This window comes from Eulemur rufifrons, chromosome 7, assembly GCF_041146395.1.
Source record: "Eulemur rufifrons isolate Redbay chromosome 7, OSU_ERuf_1, whole genome shotgun sequence".
In the NCBI taxonomy this organism is placed as follows: domain Eukaryota; kingdom Metazoa; phylum Chordata; class Mammalia; order Primates; family Lemuridae; genus Eulemur; species Eulemur rufifrons.
The window spans coordinates 246,043,529-246,060,409 of record NC_090989.1 but is presented as its reverse complement, the minus strand read 5'-3'; the positions used below and the strand labels follow the sequence as shown (position 1 = coordinate 246,060,409).

The 16,881-nt window shown below is 32.4% G+C and overlaps 1 protein-coding gene across 1 annotated transcript in view; it reads right to left on the bottom strand.

Annotated features, from left to right (window-relative positions):
- The window catches only part of IFT74 (intraflagellar transport 74), a 75,877-nt gene that overhangs the window by 55,600 nt on the left and 3,396 nt on the right, over nucleotides 1-16,881 (bottom strand). Inside the window, exons 2-8 of the mRNA XM_069474316.1 lie at nucleotides 15,589-15,727; nucleotides 11,845-11,980; nucleotides 10,005-10,053; nucleotides 6,913-7,011; nucleotides 6,683-6,743; nucleotides 4,567-4,626; nucleotides 3,310-3,371 (exon numbers count right to left, since the gene is read on the bottom strand). Coding sequence (XP_069330417.1) covers nucleotides 3,310-3,371; nucleotides 4,567-4,626; nucleotides 6,683-6,743; nucleotides 6,913-7,011; nucleotides 10,005-10,053; nucleotides 11,845-11,980; nucleotides 15,589-15,708 — 587 coding nt within the window. The 5' untranslated portion in view covers nucleotides 15,709-15,727. The remainder of the gene's footprint in view (nucleotides 1-3,309; nucleotides 3,372-4,566; nucleotides 4,627-6,682; nucleotides 6,744-6,912; nucleotides 7,012-10,004; nucleotides 10,054-11,844; nucleotides 11,981-15,588; nucleotides 15,728-16,881) is intronic.

The following is a 16,881-nucleotide window of genomic DNA, read 5'->3' as shown; positions in this document are numbered from 1 at the left end:
TGTGTTCATACTTGATAATTTCTTAGAAAAAGAGACTAAAATCATGTATATCTATGTCATAGTCTGCAGAATAGTCATTTTAAAAGTTACATAAATAGTAAATTCAATACAAATGTCTACTTAGGGAAAATAAAAACTATTTAGGATGATATACCTGTGAAATAGAAGAACTGACTCATTTGTAATACCTATTTGCTTGTGTTTATAGAAACATTTTCAATAAAGAACATAAATGTATGTCTAACATTTCTTAATATATATCAATTATCCTTTGTTTTAAATCTCAATTATAAGAATGAGATAATTATAGAAACACAAAGTATCTTTTTCTAAGTAATCTATCATTCTGCCAAAATATCATTTCCTAATTATAATATGCAAATATTTGAGAAATGTAGTAAAATGAAATATAATAATAAATGAGCAAAGACTACATCTAATTTCATATTCAAGAGACTCTTTTTAAATATTGACTATTACATAAATATCTGACTAAACAAAGGAAAATAAATGGGTATAAAATTATAATTACACATGTTTTTAAAGGAAAACCGATTTTGACTAATATGAAACTAGAAAGTATAGAACATCAGAATTGGGAAAAAAAATCATTAGTTCACAAGCAGCCATGTGAAAATGAATTAAAACCAGGTGTCTAAGTATTGTTGTACTAATAATACCGAGGCTATATACTGTAACCAACTTATTATGAATAGGTTTTCTATAATAAACCAGACGGTCATACCACACTAAATGGTGGCAATAAAAGAGAAGAGAGTGAAAACAGATGCTCTTTACACCTGTCTTCTCAAGGTATGGCATTTCTTGGTCCTCTTGAATGTGTACAGTCAAGATATTAATAGATCCTTGTGTTATTGAGATGTTGGCCATGTGGTTGACACATGAAATAAATCTTTTATATCCTGCTGCATATAAAAGTAAACTTTGTCAAAATAACTTTCGTTCTTAATCCAAACTTCTGCTTGAAAGAAACAGGAGAACCTACTTTACATAGCTTCAATTATAAATTACACCTATAGTTTTGAAACTGGTGATATCTTCAAAACAAATTATCATATTTGAAGAATTTTTTTCTTAATCAAATAAACCAAATAGACATATAAATCTATGACATTCTTAAACTTATAATCTGGGAATTGTGTTTTTGGATGATATATCTGTAAAACATGTAAATACAATATTTACAAATCTGACCTGGGCATAACTTTCAAGATAAATGATGAAATAAATGAAGACTTAAATGTTCTAAACTCTTCAAGGTCTTCAGCAGGTTATAGTGTATATATTTCCTATTCTTTTAGGTACCCAGCAGAGTATCTTGTAAATAGCAAATGATAAATATTTGCTAAATGGTTTAAAACCAGGATAACAAAAAAAAAAAAAAAAAAAAAAAAGGGAAAGTTTTCAAGTAAGAGCTTGGTCACCATGAATGGAATTTTCTTTGCATAAGGAAAGAGACTGCCAATATTTTCAGTTTTTAAGAAAGTACTACACAGCACCATCAAATGATAGATGGGGAAAAGTGATTCCTTTGTTTTAAATCAACTTTTATCTTTCAAACATTTTATCACTATATTTTAACATCCTACTCTTCATCAAATATTTACTATTTAATATTTATATGTGAGTTATTTGGTGTTACTGAATTTTGGTAATTTTGGTTAATTATTATCCATCCTTGCCCTCAAAGAGATTAATATTAATAATTTCTGGGACAAAATGTGCTTGTGTGTTTATACAAAATAGGGCATATTCTTTGTTTGCCTTTGCCTTAGATGATATTTAATTAAGGTCAAAAAGTTAATGAAGAATAATTATGATAACTATATTACATCTACTGCCACAGTTACTTTATTACCAGAGTTAGAGTTAATTGGTATTTAGTCTTTAATACGTTATATATAAAAATGCATATATAATCTACATATATGATATAGATTACTAATATAACTATTAAAATTAAATATCAATGCTACTGCAATAATGTAAATAGCCTACTAATAATGTCTTTCAATAGACTGGGGCTAAAATATCATAATTCAAATAAGTTAAAAGCCCAGGTTAAAATTACAAATGGTAGATATAAAGATGTTCCTATCCATTTTAGATTTGCAGTGCCTAGAGGCAGAAATCCTAATATATACTCTATGTAATAATTTTCTTTGTACAGAATTTAGCTTTTTTTTTTTTATTTTTTATTTTTTTGAGACAGGGTCTTACTCTGTCACCTGGGCTAGAGTGAAGTGGAATCCTCATAGATCACTGCAACCTCAAACTCCTGGGCTCAAGTTATTCTCCTGCCTCAGTCTCCCCAGTACCTAGGACTACTGGTGCATGCCACTATGCTGGGCTAATTTTCATTTTTTTTTTTTTTGAGACAGAGTCTCACTCTGCTGCCTGGGCTAGAGTGCCATGGCGTCAGCCTAGCTCATAGCAACCTCAAACTCCTGGGCTCAAGCAATCCTTCTGCCTCAGCCTCCTGAGTAGCTGGGATTACAGGCATGTGCCACAATGCCTGGCTAATTTTTTCTATATATTTTTAGTTGTCCATATAATTTCTTTCAAATTTTAGTAGAGACTGGGTCTCGCTCTTGCTCAGACTGGTCTCGAACTCCTGAGCTCAAATGACCCATCCGCCTCAGCCTCCCAGTGTGCTGGGATTACAGGCATGAGCCACTGCGCCTGGCCTTAATTTTTCTATTTTTTGTAGAGATGGGGTCTCAGTCTTACTCAGGGTAGTCTCCAACTCCTGGCCTCAAGCAATACTCTAGCCACTCAGAATTTAGCTTTTTAATGGTAAATGAGGATAACAGATATATAAATAAAATTTATATTGCAAATATCTAACTTTTTGAAATAAAAAAAGAAACAAGAGGGCCAGGCACTTATTCCTGTAATCCTAGCATTTTAGGAGGCCAAGGTGGGAAGACTGCCTGAGGCCAAGAGTTTGAGACCACCCTGAGCAAGAGCAAGACCCCATCTCTACAAAAATTAGAAGAATTAATCTGAATGGTAGTGCACACCTGTAGTCCCAGATACTAGGGAGGCTGAGGCAGGAGGATCATTTGAGCCCAGGAGTTTGAGGTTGCAGTGAGCTATGATAATGCCACTGCACTCTAGCCCAGGTGACAGAGCGAGACCCTGTCTCAAAGGAAAAAAAAGAAAAGAAAAAAATAAGAAACAGGGGAAAACAGTTAAAATTTATAAGAAAATAAATGATTCACAAATTAAACTACCTAAGAAAGCTCATTAATGGATCTGTTTGATTTTGAAATGAGTTGTACTTACGCTTGTCTTTCAGTAAATATGATATCCATACTTTGTGTTTCCCGATCATTCTGAGCCTTAAGCTGAATAAACAACACAGAAGTTAGTGATAAAAAATAACCATTAACCGAACTTTTTCTTTACAGGCTATTCTGGTTATAAAATAAATTAGACATTATTATAATAATCCTAATGCCACATGCAAAGTTTGAGAAAAAAGTACTGTAATTGTTTCATTTAACAAATAATACCAGATAAAAAGAAACAGTCTTTTTAACAAGCACTGCAATTTTACACCAGAAATATTCATTGTTCTTGAGTAATCTGTCAAATAATCCAAGGTAAACTTAATTTATATAAACAACATTTCAAGAATTTATTGGGTGTTCAATAAATATTTGATTAGTAATATGTTGAATTCAGAACCAACACAAGTTTTAAGTCATTCAGGATTTGACTTCAGTACACTCCGTGTTGCCTCTATCTGTGCATATTCAGCCTAGAATATTGACTTATCCCAACTAACTGACAAAACACATAAAGAACTTTTTACTTTTTATATCTGTAATTAAAATATAATTTTTAATTGTGAATTCTCTTGTATACTAAATTATCATGGTTTCAGAACCCCAAATTTAGAAGTCATTTTATAAATTCTATGTTTTTGTAGAATAAATTATATAATTAATTATAACATACAACTCATAACTTATAGCTTAAATTATAAGCTATATAAGTTATAAGTTGTCTGTTATTTTCATCAAAATGTTTATAATCAAAATAAGCTAGCTATTAACATATTTTATTGTTTTCTACCAAATAATTATTCTAAGAATATTGAATACAAATTCTCATTTACCAATCAAAAGTTAGTATATGTCTGGCATCATATCTATTTATTTTTCTCCCTTTGTTACAAAAACTATGTAAAGATACCATTTATCTCCACTGAGTACTCAACTCCATATATGCAAAAATTAAACCAGAAATATTATAAACTAATATAGAAAAGAACATGTAGATGGCATTCTCTTAATGCTGAGTGCAAGACCAGTTCAAACATACCCTTGTAGATAGACACTAAACATCCAATCAACAGGAAGAAATTTAAAAAGAACAATTAAGGGAGCCCAATATATAATAGTAGCATTTAGGATTAGAGTAATACATATCTCAAAGGTCGCTAAGGTTTTATCAAACTATTTCTAGATATAAATGCTTTGTTTTAGAGGATATGGTTTATATGGATCTATTGTTTATATCTGTAAATTTTCTTACCATGTTGTAATCATTCATTACTTCTTCCATTTCAGTATTGGTATTAAGTTTATCAACCAACTAAAAACAAAAATTTTAAAAAACCATTAATTCTCTGTAATTCATAATACAGATATTCAGTCTTACCAAATAATGAGTAGTAGTTTAAGTATTAATACTTCTAATTATTTTATCTTCTAAGATTAAAACAAACATTTAGCTACCTAAGTAAGCAAATACTATGCACTTGGCCAATAAGTAAACTATATTTTTTAGGGTGGAAAAGTGAGCAGTGATAAACTATTCTTCCTGCAAATCATACCTTGTAGAGCTTTGCCTGCTCTAAAAAGATGGCTGAGCTTATAAAGAAGGGTCTAGAAAAGACAAAAATGTGGGGAAGACCTGTTACTTTTTTTTTCAGGAGAGAGGAATGTTAGCAGCTTTACAAATTTACACTAGTGAAAATATAAAAAGATTTTCATCTTCTAAAAATTAAAGGAAAATCAATAGGGCAAGGCACAGACAGAACACACTAGTAAGCCTACTTCAAAAGTTAGGCAATGATATCAATAGCTAACATAGAGTATTTACCTTATGTTGAACACTGTTCTGATCCTGTTACGTATATTAATTAACTCACTCAGATTTTACAGTTACTCTAGGAAGTACATAGTATTGTCCACATTTTACCAGTAAAGAAATTTAGCAAGTGGTGGAGCCAGAATTTGAACAGGACTACTAAAAGCAAACTATTTGAGTACAATTGATTCTAAAAGACTAAGCTTTATTAATGTAATATATATTAGCATATATCACTTTGTTCACTTGTGATATAAATAATAAATGCTAGTAAAACCTAACATTTATTGAGTGCTATGTATATGTCAGATATTTAGCTAAGTGCTTTCTCTGTATCAGGTATTATTAATATTAATATCTCACTAAACCTAAAACAGTATATTTTACATGTTAATATATTTATATTAAGTAATTTACCTAATGCATTCCAGCATAACTAAAAATCCTTTTCATCGAATACCATTTCATATCTTATAAAAAATTTTTTCTCATATTTAAAATAGAACATCACTTATTAAAGAAAATCCCACTGAATATTAGGCCCTACAAAATGCTTTGCACTGTGTAGTCCAGCAAATTTAAGAACTGTAATATATTATAATAAAAAAATTTTATTGATAAGTACAATATAACAATATCAAATAGGTACATTATAATTTACCTAACCATTATGGCATAATGTTTCTTGTTTCTTACTTCATCTAACACTACCTTTTTTTTTTTTTTTTTTGAGCCTGGGTGTCACTATGTTGCCCAGGCTGATCTCAAACTCCCAGGGCTCAAGCAATTCTCATGCCTCAATCTCCCAAATAGCTGGGATTATAGGTACATACCACCATGCTCTGTAATACTATCTCTTGACAGGAGTAGTGAGATAATAGTTTGTCTCTTTCATTAAATCCAGACACTATTGCTGCCCAAAGCATTTTAGGAGTTGGAAGAAAGAAAATTCTGACACAAGAAATTTTCATGGGGCCAAGATCACCCGAAGGATTGAGGCCATCATCAACACTACCAAGAGGACTATTTCTTCTGAAATTCCACATTTAGAAGCATCCTTGGTGGAACTATGTTTACGTTATATACTCTATTTTGACAGAATGCACATACTATTTTGAATAACACATGTGGACAGAAGTAATCTGTGTGCTAAATAATTCTTAAAATTTTATAATGACAATACTCTATAGAAAGGTAAAATGTGTTTTTAAAGCATTGACATTGTTAACGTCAATGAATTTTAGCTACTTTTAAAATTATTATTTAAATTATTATTTTAATAGTTAGGAAAAAGTGTGTATGTGTATATATATTTGTAAGTTAATATATTTTTTAAAAAATGCTGGAAGAATACATATCAATCTGTTAAGCCAAGTTATTTCTAGGGAGGGAAATAAGGGAAAAATGAAAGGGACACTTTATTCTTTGCACTGTTTAAGGTTTCAATCTTTCACAATATGTATTTATGTATTATTTAGTATTTAAAATGATCTATTTTTAAAGTGGTAAAAAAGCAATGAAAATATTCAAGGAAATTTTCTCAGAAAAGAGCAAATACCATGTTGTAATCTGCTAGTTGTCCTTGAAACTCTTTAATTTCAACAGCTAAAGTTTCAGCCCTGCAAGCACAAAATAAATACATAAATAAGCAGATGAACAATATGAACATAATAGATAACTACAAATTCAGTATTATGAGTACAAAATACTGAATGAATTTTGAATACTTATTCAGTACTATAAGTACATAAAAAAGATCTCGCATATTTTAACTACAAAATCACTCACCTCTTTTCATATGAGAAATACACTGAATTCTCTTGATTGTACATTTCTATTTCTTTCTGAAGTTTATTAATTTCAGTTGTAAGTTCACTTATTTTACTTCTAATTGAAAAGAAATAAGAAAGTCAGCAATACTTCTAATCCAGAGAAGACTCTTTATAGTTAAACAAAACTTACTTTTCATAAATGTGTAATAATAATATAAATGATTTTGTGAAACTTACTAAAAAAAGAAAAAGTTTAAGTGGTTTATTTCATTAAGAATGAGGCATATCCTATCCTATTCTACTTAACTGATGAGAGAAACTGATATAGATTCTCTATTCATTAATAAAGATGAAAAAGGACCAGAATGGAGGCCTGGTCAAACCAGTACAATTCATATACAGATATAGGTACTTAACTGCAACCTTCACAGCTTCCGCTACCCTCTAGAGCATGCTTTCTCAGCAGTGGCACTAAGGACATTGTGAGTCAGTGAATAGTACTTCGTGGTGGAAGCTATCTTGTGCACTGTGGGATGTTTAGCAGCATCCCAGGTCTGAATGCCAGTAGCACCTTTCCCTAACCTCAGTTATGACAACCAAAAAAGTGTGTAGAAATTGCCAAATGTTCCCTGGGGGGCAAAATCATCACCAGTTGAGAACCACTGCTCAAGGGCCAAACAATTACACAAACAGCGAAAACTTTTCTTTGACACAGAAGCTCAAATTCTGAAGAGAGGCAATGAAATGATCAGGAATAGCTGTATTTCCTTTCCTTCTTTTGATTAAAAAATGGCAGAATACCAGAGATACTTTACAACTGATGGCTGTACTGTCTTTCTTACTGATCTTAGCTTTGAGGACAGACAGGGAAAACCTATACTTTGTTGCCTTCTTAGGAGTTCGAGACTCAAAAGGAACCAGGTGATTGAGAAACAAAAGAATCAATAAGGACTAAGAAAGAAAATAGGGCATTTAGGGCATAATGAAATGAAATGGAAATAAGAGGAAAGAGATACAAATGATGAGCTATGAAGAAAATAAAGTAAAATGCAAAAAATGGAGATAGGACAGCAGGACATCAGAGCAGAGAAAAAGGTAAGAAGAGAATAAGAAAAAAGTTCCTAATTTAGAGATATCTACTTAAAGACATATAATAAAGCTCATGAATTTTTTTTTTTTTTTTTTTGAGACAGAGTCTCGCTTTGTTACCCGGGCTTGAGTGAGTGCCGTGGCGTGAGCCTAGCTCACAGCAACCTCAGACTCCTGGACTTAAACGATCCTACTGCCTCAGCCTCCCGAGTAGCTGGGACTACAGGCATGCGCCACCATGCCTGGCTAAATTTTTCTATATATATTTTTTAGTTGGCCAGATAATTTCTTTCTATTTTTAGTAGAGATGGGGTCTCGCTCTTGCTCAGGCTGGTCTCGAACTCCTGACCTTGAGCGATCCACCCGCCTCGGCCTCCCAGAGTGCTAGGATTACAGGCGTGAGCCACCGCGCCTGGCCAAAGCTTATGAATTAATTAAGATTGGGCCTCATTTGTAGCAATTGACCAAATAGATATTTATGTAAAAATCTGCACTGATTAATGTATCATAAATAAGTATACACATAGACCTTTCTTATTAGAGTAACTGGTGATGTTTTAATGATATGAATAATATATTTCAGAATAATCATTAAAAAAAGTGTAAAAGATAATTCTTATCATTAGATGAAAAAAGTGAACTCTATTTTTTTGTGGTTTTATTCCCTTTACTTTTTTAAAATTTTAATAGATTTAGGGAGTACAAGTTGAATTCTATTACAAGTATATATTGTACAAGTCTGGGCTTTTGGTGTACCCATCACCCAAATAATGTACACTGTACCCCATAAAACAATGAACTTTAATTATGTTATGGTTTGAACATTTGTGTCCTCTCCAAAATTCATGTTGAAATGTAATCCCCAGGAAACAGTATTAAGAGGTGAGGCCTTTAGGAGGTAATTGGGCCATGATGACTCTGCCCTCGTGGATGGGACCGGTGCCTTATAAAAGGGCTGGGGAGGCCAGACATGGTGACTCATGCCTGTAATCCTAGCAATTTGGGAGGCTAAGGTAGGATGATCACTTGAAGCCAGGAGTTCAAGACCAGCATGGACAACATAGTAAGACCTTGTCTCTAAACAAAAAATGGTGGCATGCACCTACAGTCCCAGCTACTCTCCAGGCTGAGGTAGGAGGCCTGCTTGAGTCCAGGAGTTGGGGGTTGCAGGGAGCTATGATCGCACAACTATACTCCAGCCTGGGCAATAGAGCAAGATGCTAAGAATAGAATAGAATAGAATAGCTGGAGAAAACTGGCTAGGCCCTCTTTTGCCCTTCTACTCTTCCACCATGAGGATGTATAGACTGGGCCATCTATGAGGAACAGGCCCTCTGCAGACACGGAACCTCCTAGCACTTTGATCATGGACTTCCCAGCCTCTAGACAATAAGAAATAAATTTCTATTATTTGTAAATTATCCAATCTCAGGTACTTTTTTTGTTTTTTGAGACAGAGTCTCACTCTGTTGCCTGGGCTAGAATGCCATGGCATCAGCCTAGCTCACAGCAACCTCAAACTCCTGGGCTTAAGCAATCCTTCTGCCTCAGCCGCCCAAGTAGCTGGGACTACAAGCATGTGCCACCATGCCTGGCTAATTTTTTCTATATATTTTTAGTTGTCCAGCTAATTTCTTTCTATTTTTATTAGAGATGGGGTCTCGCTCTTGCTCAGGATGGTATCAAACTCCTGACCTTGAGTGATCCACCCACCTTGCCCTCTCAGAGTGCTAGGATTACAGCATGAACCACCGCACCCGGCCTCAGGTACTTTTTGATAGCAGCATAAATGGACTGAGATAAAATAAATAGCTCACATACATGCAAATACTTAAAATTAGAAATCTCAGCCTAATTATATTATCACATGTATTTTGCAATATGGCCAAACTTAGCAGACATTATGTTAGAATACAAAATAATTCTTAGAAATCAACAGATACCTAATTATCTTGATAAGCAGTACCACAGTTAAAACTTCATGATCATGCATAGAAAAGACATGTTTATTAAACATACCTAAGAAGCCCAAGATAGTAGGATTTGTCTAAAATTTGCCTTTGGGGACCTAAAAAAAAAAAAAAAAATTTTTTTAAGTGTTAGTGTTCAGTTTTGAAATGCCACTAAAATAGCAAATCCAATGAACAACCGGAATTATACTCCACAATTCTCAGACAGTCCTCATGAATGCCCCAGTAAATCAAGAATAATCCCTGAAAAGGAAGAGAACAAATATTTTAGAATCATGAGATTAAGGAAGCTTGAATTAAGACCACAAGGATGGGACCTGAGATAGAACTGTTAAGACAGTAGACTCTACAGAACAGGCTGACTGAATGGAAACTGAGTTTAAGGGAGTCTAGAACAGAGCCATCCAAAAGAACTTTATGCAACGATACAGATATTCTACATTAACACTGTCCAATAAAATGGACAGTGGGACTACTGAACACTTAATATTTGGCTAGTTAACAGGAAACTGAATTTTTACTTAATTTTAATTAAGTGGCTAAATGTGACCAATGGCTATCATATTGGACACTGCAGATATTCCTCAATGTGAGCAAGATACTATGATTTTTATCTGAAACTTTTAGAAACATGATCTTACATTTCAGTACAACTATGAAAGTATTGCTAAGTTAAATATCTCAAGCCCTGTGAGAGACAAAATGCCCTGCAAAGTGTGAGAGGCTAGGGAGTACTGACTATATAATTTATGCTAAGAATAGAGAAGTAATATCGTATGGTGGTGGAAAATGGGGCAATAGAGCAGGTAAACACAAAAGTCACAGCAAATAGTGATGTACAGTGGTAACAATCATGTAAGGTTTTGAGGTATATTGGTAGGAACTATCTTAAATGACACTGGTTCTGTTTTGAAGGAGAAATTAATACAATAATAAATATTTGATGAATTCACTATAGAATTTTGATGTTTCCGCACTTAATGTTTTTTAATAATATTAGACATATAAACATTTAAAAATCAGTTAAATGATTATATAATAAACTTATTTTTTCACATTATTGATGATTATTAAGCAAACATTTCTAAATAATCAATTGGTTTTTAATATTTATTGAGCTAAATGGTATTATAACAAAGAAAATTTAAGTCTCCTGAAAGGAATGACATACTATATTATAAAAAGTAGTATGTATATCTTATAATTAATTTTGTACCAGAAGAATATCTTCATTCCTGATAAATCACCTGTCACAAATACAGAAAACAAAACAAAAAAAATTCTTTATAAAACAGTTCACAGTGCTTTGGTTATATATACCACAGATCAAATTTCTGAATCATAACATATAGTGTACTATTATGCTTGTCTAAACACATATATAGAGAGGCATAGTGGGGGATTCAGCATAAATCTATGTGCTAGCCTCATTTCCTTACTTAAGCATTATAAGACAGTATTAATTATCAGAAAGAAGTAACATTTCTTGACTCACTTCTCATAAATACAGACATTTTAATATAGAAACTACCAAAAAGTATTTTAGAGTATTTCCATATAGTACTGGGAATCTAATTTTCAATCTTGAGCTTTTCTTCAAAACTATTTCAAATTTCTTCAAGTTATAGCAAAGCTCTATGTTCAGAAATATGAAGATCACATAGCTTTTATATTTATATAGCTTTCTAGTTCACAATGTATTTTCATATTCATTTTGCTATTTAACCCTCACAACAATTTTTTGAATCAAAGAATATGAATTACATACTGTAATTCTGATTATATGCTATAATTACATGTAATAATTCTTACAGGCTATAATTCTGATTTAGTAATATGATACCGTAATACTTTTTACATAAAATATATTCATCTTCCTAAATAGATACCTTTCATCCCAGTTTTCATTCCACTCAAACCTTGTTGTGTTACAGGACGATCAGCAACTTTGATTTGAGAAGACAAAACTCCACCTGTCCCTATGGGACCACTACGAGAACCTGGTCTTGCTATGCCAGGTGGCACCTAAATGACAAACAAGATTTCATTTTTAGTAAACTGAAAAAAACCACTGTACTTCTACTATTATAAAATTGCAAAGAGAATTTTTTTAAAAGTCAAAATTCTATATAATTTATAAAATATTCCTTACATTTTTGAATGTCTAAAATATTAAATACTATTATTCATTTTAAAATGCTATGAATATTAAATAACACATTTTATTAAAATTTAACATTTTGTATGTAGATATTACTTATAATACCTTAAAACTGGAAAGGAGCTAAACGTCCACTGTAGAAAATGAAAACAAGTTATAGTATATAAAAAAGCAGTTTATAAAATAACATTTAAAATTCCATTTTTGTAAAAAAAAAAGTCTAGAGAATCATAAAAAAATAGTAATAATGATATTATGGTTGACTTTTATTTTATTTTCTCCTTTATACAATTTGGTGTTTTCAGCATTATTACAATGAGTATATATTACCTTTAAAATCAGGAAAAAATAAGAAAATTTTCATTTTGAAAAAAAATTAGATATAATTCCATCACAAGATGGCCATTTAAGTACTAAAGGACTTAAATCATTCAGCAAGTATTCGAATTTTTACTCAACATGATTCTCTACTACAGGTCTACAAAATCCAATGTAACATTACACACCCTGAGGAAAGGACAAAAGGACAAAAGACTTCCTTCTTGTCTGTTCATATAGTACATACAGGCATGGAAGGTATAAAAGACAACATGAAACTATTCCAAGATTATCCTCCTTTTTCTGTTTATCTTCCTTACCTTCTTTTCTTTACTCCCTGCCCTGCTCTCTACCAAAGTGTAAAGTAGTAGATTAGATAGGAGTAGAAATTTTAGATAGGGGTTGGATATAACCATTGCCATTCATTTGGGAGTTTTTAATTCTGTTAGCTAGTAGTCTTTGATACTATCAGACAACATAGTTCTTAAGTGACTCTGATAATTACTTGGGAATTATTTTGAGTAGGGGGGCCAGCAACAACACACATTCCAGAGAATGCATTGGACACAAGAACAATGTCAACTATAAATTCAAATGAAATAAGTTCGGGGTTATCCTGAGTGATCTTAGCAGAGAACGGTAAATCTCTCCCTGGGTAAACCTTCTGAACAATTTCCTCTTTGGCTTTCTGCAAACATAATCATGAGGTTACTCAAATAACTGTACTACACACTGTTTTTTATTTTTTCTTTATCAGATGGAAGTACAGAGAAAAAAGTATACGTTAAAACTATACATGTTAAAAAGAATGAAGTAGATGTATATGCATTCACATGGAAATATATTCACAATATATTATCAAAAGGAAAGGACAAGATAAATAACAATGTATATAGCATTATCCTGATTTTGGAATAAACCAAAACCATACAAACTATACATGCATATGTGTTTGTGTGTTTGTAAATGCACAGAAGAAAAGTCTAGAGGATACACATCACATTGTTGACACTGGTTATTCCTGGAATAGCAAGTGACTCTGACACTTCTCCCTTGTTTATATGTTTTACAAAAAGCATTATTATATTCAAAACTGCAAACATTAAACAGGTAAAGTGTCTGGCAAATAGTAGGTGCCCATAAATGTCAGATTCTTTTTATAGTCAATTAACAAACATCAACTCTTACTAGAATAAAAGAAAAAGATACCCTAGCTTAGTACCATATCTATGAAGGTTTTAGAAAAGTCATTTCTGTTTAAGTTGATGATGATGTGATAATATTACCTGAAACTTTAGAAAAATCTGAAAACTTTTAAGAAAACCTGACTTTAAAAAGATTATTCCATCCAAAAATGATGCTCTTCTTATGAATTAAATACAGGACCCAGCATCATCTGTAGTTTGCAGTTAGTCTAATGTCAGAGCTTGAGTATTGGCCCTATGCATCTTCTGAGTTAGTCAAAATCATCTATGTGAACATCAGAGAAATTACCATGCATATTTTGGTATATTCATTTTTTTCCATTTTCTTTGTATGTATGTATAAATGTATGTTGGTATGTTAAATTGACACCACAATGCTTTTTTATCTTAATACTGTATTATATCACTTTCTTGAGTTTCTTAGAAAATAATTTTTAATGACTACCTAATAGCCTATTACAGGAGCAGACAATATTTTTTTTTTTTTTTTTTTTGAGACAGAGTCTTACTCTGTTGCCCAGGCAAGAGTGCCATGGTGTCAGCCACCTCAAACTCCAGGGCTCAAGTGATCCTCCTGCCTCAGCCTCCCGGGTAGCTGGGACTACAGGCACGTACCACTGTGCCCCGCTAATTTTTTCCATTTTTAGTTGTTTGGCTAATTTCTTTCTATTTTTTTTAGTAGAGACGGGGTCTTGCTCTTGCTCAGGCTGGTCTCGAACTCCTGAGCTCAAACGATCCGCCCGCCTTGGCCTCCGAGAGAGCTAGGATTACAGGCGTGAGCCACCACACCTGGCCAAGAACAGACAATCTAAGATTCACCTATCATAAGGTCATTTAGTTTGTTTCTAAATTTTTACTACTATAATAATAACAAAAATGCAATAATTATCTTTATAGGATATTCTCCTTAGAATTGTCAATTTATAAACTTCATCTAACTTTTCCTAATATGATGTGTTTCTCTTATTGATTCACTGATTTATGACACTCTCTCTCTTGCATCAAGCCCTTAACATTTACTTGAGTTTATTTCTAGGTTACTGTGGCACTCAGAATATTGTTTCACTCATTGTTTACATTTTTATATTAGAGTATTGTACTACTTCTCATTTTTGTTTTGTTGTTATAGATGAATTTTAGAAAAGTTTTATAATGATATTCCCCTCCAGAAGAAATCTCATGGAATTTTGATTGGGCATATGGTTTATAGCCTTAATATAGAAAGAGCTCTCATAAATTAGAAAAGTTTGCTTTTTCATTTTAAGATTCTGAACTCTATGCATATTATAAATATATTTTTACTAGTATATCACCTCTCTTTTAATTTTTTATGGTGTTTTCCATTTTTGCAAACTTGATTATACAAATATTTCCCTTTTCAGTACTTTGTATTCCCATCATTTTTAGAAAGGCCTATCCCATATCAAGTTTATACAACATACCTGCCTACATTTTCCTATAGTACATTTGTGGTTTCACTTATAAAATACCAAGTTTCTAAGCTATATAGAATTCTTACAAAAGGTGTGAGGAGAGATCAAAATTATTTTTAAACAAATAGTTTACCAGTTATTAGAATATTCTATTGAATATATCATGATTTTCCAACTAATTTGAAATACAATCATTAACTAAATTCTTATATATGTTTGATTTTACTTCTGTTCTATTCTACTTCATTTGATTCTGGCTAATACACTACTACTTAAATTATTATAGCTTTAAAATAAGTTTGAGTATCCTCAAGAACAGGCATCTTCCCTCAATAAATGTCTTTCAAACATTCTCCCACATTTATCCTTCTAGATGCTTTCCAAAAAATAAATAATATATAACAATATGCATATAGAATAAAGGAACAACAAAGTAGAATCTCTTATCATACAGAGGATTTCCAACTTCTACCAGAATACATGCACAAGTACTCAATAGATTTGTTTCAAACTTACGCCAGTTGCTACTCGAATATTTCCTGATGGGGGTCGTATTCCAGAATGAGGCCTTCCTGCCAACCCAACTCCACCTCGTGAAACAGGGCGAGCTACTGAAGATTTGTTATTACTGGCCATTGTTTGTTCACTTTAACTCCTGTTTGGAAATAATAAATAGTTCAATTCTCCTTTGATGCCTTCTATAGTAAGACATGAATGACCCATCATATCCTTACTTCAAAGATTAAATTCAAGATTTTTCTTGCAAATTGCCATTCCAGGTAACACAACAAAGCTTAGCCTGCTTTAACTTTGTTCAAATTTGACATTAATGGTCCATTTAAAAATATGAGGTCATTTACAACAACATTCCTTCCTCATCTCCCTATTATCTCACCAAAATGCAAGCCCCTCTAGTTATATATTTCTCTTATGTTCTCATCCCACACTCCGGTAAGCCTTCTCTCTCCTGACATATCTGATGTCTTTCTTCTCTCCCAATCTTTTCTCTGTGCTTTCTGGTCCATGATTAACTCCCTTCTAGTCTCAATTTTTTTTTTCTTCTTTTTTTTCATTTATTTTTATTTTTATTTTTTGCTAACAGCATCAAGGAGGAAATTCTCAATCTTGTTACAAATACTTCCTATTACTCTTCACTTTGACAGAATCCTGGCTTCTCCTGAAGGTAACACTTTCAGTAGTGAAGGCCGTTTTAGCTTCTTGTTCCACAATTTCAAAGCAAAGGTGCTGGCATTCTCCTTGGTCGACAATGTCACTTTCAAAACATTATTCTTCTGCATTTTTAAAAAAATAAACAGGATTTACTTCCTTTGAGGATAAGGGAATGCAACCATATTGCCTTGATCTTTCCTGGTTGCTGTTATCTAGTGACCTACACTCTCCTCCACCTGTAATAAAGTCTTTTGTACCTAGTTCACAGCTTCTCTATTCCAATCTTACCATCATCCTGGATGATTTCCATGTGATTACTAGAACCAATATCCAATATTTTTGCCTCACTGACCTCAATTTTAGTAACCATCTTAACTCCATTTCAGTTATTCATAGCCATGGCCAGACATGGAGCTTATCATCTGGAATTTTTTCATCTCAAACATCTTAATTGAAATACTTTATTTTCTGACCTTAACCTCCTCTCCTTCTACCCTTTTCTCATCTTTATTCCTACTACACCTGCCTTTAAACTATTTCCTTCATTCATTCATTCTCTCCAGTTCATCATCCCCTCCATTTATTCATCAGAATATAATATTACTTAAAATTCTGCTTGGTAATTAAGTGTAGCAATTT